Raw genomic sequence first — 6,716 nt, 5'->3', positions numbered from 1 at the left:
TTTTTGGTTCTACGGTGCATTAAATTCTCCATACAAAAAGCAGTCTTATTTTAGTTCTAGCCGCATTATTGAAGGACATCTTGTCAAGAAGTGTGGGCCAGTGCGGCACAGTTCTGTAAATGAGTCGAGGTGCATCTTTTAGACATTGTAGAAACCCTTCCCCTCGCATGCAAAATGTCGACGCATTTCTTGCAAGTACTACAGAGCTTGCCAAGGTGTTTTTAGTTTGACTCCGAAAGGGTGTCTCGAAATGTCTGACCTGCAGGCGGTGCGACATGACTCTGTTGCAACATTGTGGTTCGTTCAGCTAAAAATGTCTCCTCCTTATTCTCTCCCCCCCCCCCCCCCACCCCCGCTTTCTGCAGGCGACACATTCCTCGTGCTTGGCAGCAGCCACGCAAAGACAGTCGCGGTCTACCAGTGGAAGGGCTACAGCAAGTTCGAGCAGGTCCACGCGATCTCTGAATCTCCCCTTGCTCTGAGGTCCTACTGGTCTCGCACCGGCAGTCTATTCCTTGCCGTAGCCACAGAATGCGGCACTACGCGAGTGTTCGAAGCTTTGCCCCACGGCCGCTGCATATCCCCAAGGGATCAAGCGAGCTGAGGTTATTTGAAGGCACTTCGTCCCTAACACCTGCAGCGCTGGCATCTATTTCTAAACCAATGCAGGACGAGTCTAAAACATACTGGTCACGAAATGTGAACTAACATCAAATGTTATGCTACTTCTTGACGTACCTGTTAAGTTTACTCAAATGTTGTTTGTATTCATTTACATTTGTCTGTTGAGTTTATGTTGCTTCAGCAACTTGTTTTATACACCCACATTTACTTGTTAACTGCAGCTTTTGCTGTAACCTGAAGTGCAAGTCAAACTTGTCACGTTGCTTGTTTCCGACAAGGCTTTCTTTTTGCCTCTGCTTGACATAAAATAAAGAGCTGTGGTCAGTTTTATGCAGTTGTGATGGTTTGTTCTTCCGTCGTCTGCGCTTGGGATTGTAACGTTGCAGACCTTACTTTTCAATACAGTTCCAGAAAGCTTTCTCGATGTTCCTGCTGTCGTCTGTGCCATAGTTTCCTACGATATTTACTAGAGGGAACTGTGGCACTACGATTGTTCAGCCGCCATGGGAACGGTGGATAGTAAAGGGATTTGCCTAGTTTTTATGCTTGCAGTGTCAAATACACTTGTGGCTTTGTTTATTGTTTTGGGATATTGTTTCGGATAAAAGAAGGGCTCGTTGCGAACCTCGTGAGCCGATTTGAATTGGTAAGGCTCAAAAGGTAAAGGGAGACTGCTGAACTTCATCTTGCGACAAAGCAGCTGCAGCCCACACACAGCCGAAAGTACGAAGGTTAGACAAATCAGTCAAATCCGTGAACTACCTATCATTCCCATGTTGGCTGAAGCACCATGTGTTACAGCTCCCATAGGCACTAGCACCAGATATGCCTCTAGTGTATTCTGAAACTCTACACCTTGTACCACCAGACACCACCTTATGCCTGCAAGTTTAATTATTTTAGAGTGCAGCTCTTATGCGCCAGTTTGTGTGTTTTGCATCTTTCTGGTGTGTGGCCGGGCAAGCTATTGACCGAATGACACAGGGGTGGATGAATGACGGCGTATGCGGAGCGCAGTTAAAGTTATAGTACACCCTAGCTCCGGATCATTGTGTTGCTATGGCTTCCAGCAAGGTGGCGTGTTTCCAACCCTGTCCACTCCTGCAAGCGTGGCCTCCTTGCAAAAATTCACCCATTTAATCTTTCCAAGGCGCAATTGGTGGAAGTTTGCGCGTTGGCACAGTTTCAACGCAACCGGTGAAAGTGCTTTGTCTGCTGCTGCTAAACTGCTCAAGCGGAGGCTCTGCTAGCGTAATCATTTTTATTTTTGTGCCATTTCAACTGCACTTGTCATTCCTTAGGACCTCTCTGTGCATTTGTAGCTTGCATCGATCCATTAATTATTCTTGTTGGTCCTTTGTACTAGTCCTTCCAATCAATTGGTTCCTCTTAACCTTGGCTACTCCTCTAGCTGTCTAATCCAAGTTTGAGGTTACAAAATTTGGTGGCCTGGGGCTAAGTGCATCTATGGGAGCTTAATAACGATGATTTTAATGATATGCTAACTATTCCCGTGGCAGTGAATTCTTCAAAGCCCACGTGTTGTGCTGACTGACCACTGATTGCAGGTAATACTTGCAGTTTCAGACTACTAATTTTAACAGTGTAGCCGTTTAGGCCGATCATTGGTCCGTGCAGAGCGAACAGAAAACCATCATGAACCGGCACATGCTCTCTTCGTCTCCTTCGTCATCTGCTTTGCTCCCCGAATACGTGCGCCGATTTGTCCGGCGTGGGATGCAATAACTCTGAGGGGCGAGAGAACTAGTACAGAGAGAGAGAGAAATAGAGGACAAACTAAAATAAACAGGCAAAAAAGAGATACACTCATACGTCGATATAACGAACTCGGATATAACGAATTATCGGTTATAACGAAGTAAATGAATAATAGTCTTGTCAGGGTTACAAATAAACGTTTATAACGAATTTTCGGATATAACGAAGTTATTTTTTTGTGGCAGATGTGACTTTGTTATAATGAGGTATGAGTGTAAAAATAAAGAGAAACAAGGCAGGCTGCCCAGCTCTGCACTTCCTTCAGGCTTAGCACTAGTGCAAAGCTGTCTAAATTTTTTAACTTGTTTTCCAAAGTTATTCAACAGTCCTTAAAGGGGTGGTGCCATCAAATTTCGAGGCTATAACAAGCCTGTTGTGGGTTTCCTCTGTATGCAAGGACATTCCACACGAAGGGTCGGACACAGAAAACGTTTAGAATATGTTTTAATTCACTTCCAAAGTGTACATAAATGCCCATTCTCCCGATCGAAACCCATCGCTAGCGCGCCAACACTGACGTAGATCTGTAGGATGGGCAACGAAAGTTGTAGTGACGTCACACCAAATCTGCTGTAGTAACGTGAGTGACCTCCGGACCTCCGCCACTTCCGCAACGTACGTACCGGCTGTAGTGAACTAGAATATATCCTAGTTCACTATAGTAGCGGCAAAGCATCGGTTGCTACATCACTCGCCGAGTTTCTATCGCTTCCTGGCTAAGTGCGTCACAGCCTTGCGTGGTCACGTGACCACGCCTCCTACACTTCTACGTCACTGCCCAACCTCGGCCCCCAGAAACCGAAACCGAAAGTTGTCCACATCAAAAGGCGATATTAAATTATTTAGCGAGAATACATGAATCTTGGTGCGTGCATCATGCTTCCTTGAGCTATAGGAAACGCTTACAGCAAAGAACGCGCAAGCTACAAATTTGGTGGCACCACCCCTTTAACTATATGTGCACAGTGTAATGTTTTAATTGTCAATCCGTCACAAATGAGCAATTAATGTAATTGCTGCACTGGCACGCAGCACTGACTTGCATAGCAGTGGCTCTCAATGTTCAATCCAATGTGGGCAGCCAGCACACTTGGCAAATATTTGGGAGCAAATATTTGATATTTTGGAGCTCGGGGCTGTAGCCCCTTCATTCTGTATCTTAATCAAGCACTGCTTGTATACTTGTACGTGCAAGTTGAATGTATGAAAAAGTTAAAACATTCAATATATTCCGATGAATTAAATCTGAGAACACGAGATTTCTGAGGTCTCAAAACTGTGCTTGCTTCTGAAGACGTGCCGACTCATAGCTACCATTTCATGGGAATATTGTGTATTTGCAAATTCCAACTTGAAGTTGACTTGCTCGCGATTGTTCAATTTGATTTAGAATATCCATTCTTGTTTCACTGCGCACAGTTATCATTCCACATTATTGCGATATGCTGATTTACTTTGTAACTCTTTCAGTTTAGCAAAAAATCTTGCTCCTAGCAAGGCACATGAAATGTTTGATATTAATAATGTGTGGGTTTTTACGAGCCAAAACAACAATGACTATGAGGCATGCCATAGTGGAGGGCTCTGAAATTTTCGAACATGTGTTCTTTCCTCGCACAGTACACAGGCCTCTACAATTTTTACTCCATAGAAATAAGATTGCTGTGGCCAGAATCGAACCCGCAACCTTCGTGCAAATGTATGATATTTTAAAAAATACATGTACGAGAAAAAATTGCATGTTTGGAATAGGCACTGAAATATACATTAACTCGGCAAGTTTCCTCAAAATCCATCAAGAATACTTCAAAATGCCTGAAAGTGCTGTGTACCCTCTTAACGAACTTGTGTTACTGGTGTTCATGCAATGGCTTTATTGGCCAATGGTGTCATAGCCAGACAGTCTCAATGGCATTAGAACACTTTCAGTGCTACCATGCAGGAGTATCCAGTCACTCAACAGTACTAACAACAAATGAAGCAATGGCAGAACGTGGTAAAGCAGCTGTAACATTTATTCCACACTATTTACAAGAACGTTAATGAAAGTTTTTGGCTTCAACCCCAGGCATGCGTTTTTGCGTAGTGAAGGGTAAGCTTTCCATTGGAACCAAAACACTGCGAGAGAAAAAAATATATATAAAATGGCAGTCACACCCTTCAACCTCCAAAATAAGTAAGCTTTCCATAAATAAAGGAAAAAAACGCAAACCTCGTAAAGGTTGCTGATCTCTTGGTCCAAGGAGGGAGCAAACGCTTGGTTTATGTACAGGAACTGCACAAGATATAACCACAAGTAGTGTTTTCAAGTGTTTCACGAAAAACAGTCGCACAATAGTTCATTGCACGGGCTTTCAAAGGAACACTGGCCAAGTTATCTTGTTTGGAGATGTAGTTAATCATTTGGAAAGAACAATCTACAATCCCCGAAAGCGTTAAAGGCTTCCTGCATTCCACGCAGTCAGATTATTTTTGTTCAGAGAAACAATTGATCCCTTTCCAGTCGGCTCCTTGTCTGTGTGCTAGGCTGTTGCAAAAAAGTGTAAAACGTCTGCAGACTTCTTCTCAGTGTCAGTGATAACAATCACACCCCTAAACCTCAAAGGAATTTGATCACAAATGAGGGTAGGCCTCAGATCTTACAGTAGCTGTGTAGAACGAAAGAAGAGAATTTTTTTTCTTCATTAGACACAACAGATCGAATCGAACAGACAATTAGGCCAAGGAAAGCTTCGGGGACATCAGTTGTATTTAACTGTAGCGTAGCAATTGTGACGTAAGCTGAAAGTAATTAAAGTGGACAAAAAATCATTATATGGATCCGAACCCACAACCTTCGGAAGCGTAATTCGAAGGTTATGGGTTCCAAATTAAAGTGGGCGGAAAATCACTTACCGTTGGCGGGATCGGAACCCGTAACCTTCGAATTATGCTTCCGAAGGTTGTGAGTTCCGATCCCGCCCACTTTAATTCATCTCGATTTATGTCATAATTACTACATTACAATTACATGTCAACAATTAATAGCCCCTATGCCTTCCTTGGCCTATTTGTCTGTTGCATTGGTTTGGCAGTATATCTGTATAGTGTGGGTAAAAACATTGGCGAAAATGTTTTTAACCGAGCTGCGTTGCTCTGGTTGGATCAAATATTTCGTATGTTTATGCTGAAACGCCAGAACGGAATATAACATACCAGGGACTCCGATTGGTCGAGTTTCAAGTATCTCCTGATGAAGTCCACGATATCCATCACTTTCGACGTCGGCGAAACGGCCCATTTTCTTTTCAGCATGATTGGCGCGTCGCCGGTCGCCTTCAGGAGGACATCGACTGCAAGCCAAGAAAAGTACACCGTATTCAAGTTTACGCTTACACGTGAAATTTGCGCGGGCGCACAGTACAAAACGCTTAGTCCACGGCGGCTGTGTAGGGGTGTCACACAAGTACTTTCGATCGCGATCGAAAGTACTCGATCCCGACTGGCTCCCTTGGGCATCACGCGCAAATAACCTATCGCGATACTCGATCCAGATCGGATTAGATCGCGATGGAACTTGCACGGCCGTGTAATGCCCGTTGCGGAACACCTTCGATTGCGATCAAGCTTCATCGCGATTCAACAGCTCCCTTCGGCATCACGCGCAAATAAGCCAATAGCGATCGAGAAACCCGATCACGGTCAAATTAGATCGCGATGGAACTTGCACCGTGTAACACCCGTGTGTAAACACCTCTCAGAGCGGAGTACCTTCGATTGTGATCGAATTACTCGATCACGATTGACAGCTCCCTTGGACAACTCGTTCAACAAGCCAATCGGAAGTGGCAATTTCGATTACGATCGGGCTCAACAACGATCGAAACTGTCCCAGCGTTTCCGTCGTAAGAGGTTTTAACCTCTTCGTGCGGCAACAACCTATAAAGTTGCAGTAAACGATGTTACCCGACTCTTTCACGTGAGCTGTCACGAATGGGTCGTAAAGGAACTCACTCTTTTTCTTATCGGTGCTATTGGATCCGACCGAGTCGCCCCGGTCTTTTCGGACTTCGGTTTTCTCGGGGGACGCACAAGCTTCCGATGCGTTGTCCTCCGCGGCGTTGTCATGATTTCCAGAATCCGTCACCGGACTTTCGGTCTCCTCCGGCTGCTCCGACATGGTAGCAAACTAAGGAGGTTTAAAAAGAATTGCTGGAGTAGAAAGTGGAAATTATGCCTGAAGAGTGAAGCCACGCCCCCAAAAGATGGCGGCCGTCATCTTAGTAGGGGCACTATAGAACCCTATCGCTCCGCGAAGAAAAGGAAGCATTTTC

The 6,716-nt window shown here is 44.6% G+C and overlaps 1 protein-coding gene across 1 annotated transcript; it reads right to left on the bottom strand.

Moving 5' to 3' along the window:
* Positions 1-4,409: 4,409 nt before the first annotated feature.
* Positions 4,410-6,610, bottom strand: LOC119400123 (autophagy protein 12-like). Its single transcript, XM_037667083.2, has 4 exons — positions 6,397-6,610; positions 5,599-5,735; positions 4,616-4,678; positions 4,410-4,521 (listed from the first exon to the last, which is right to left on the bottom strand). Exons 1-4 carry the CDS (start codon positions 6,560-6,562, stop codon positions 4,462-4,464), a joined length of 426 nt encoding a protein of 141 aa, XP_037523011.1. The 5' UTR covers positions 6,563-6,610; the 3' UTR covers positions 4,410-4,461.
* Positions 6,611-6,716: the final 106 nt, after the last annotated feature.

This window comes from Rhipicephalus sanguineus, chromosome 7 (genome assembly GCF_013339695.2).
Source record: "Rhipicephalus sanguineus isolate Rsan-2018 chromosome 7, BIME_Rsan_1.4, whole genome shotgun sequence".
NCBI lineage: Eukaryota > Metazoa > Arthropoda > Arachnida > Ixodida > Ixodidae > Rhipicephalus > Rhipicephalus sanguineus.
The sequence above is the reverse complement of the archived record's forward strand: the minus strand, read 5'-3'. Positions and strand labels throughout refer to the sequence as shown.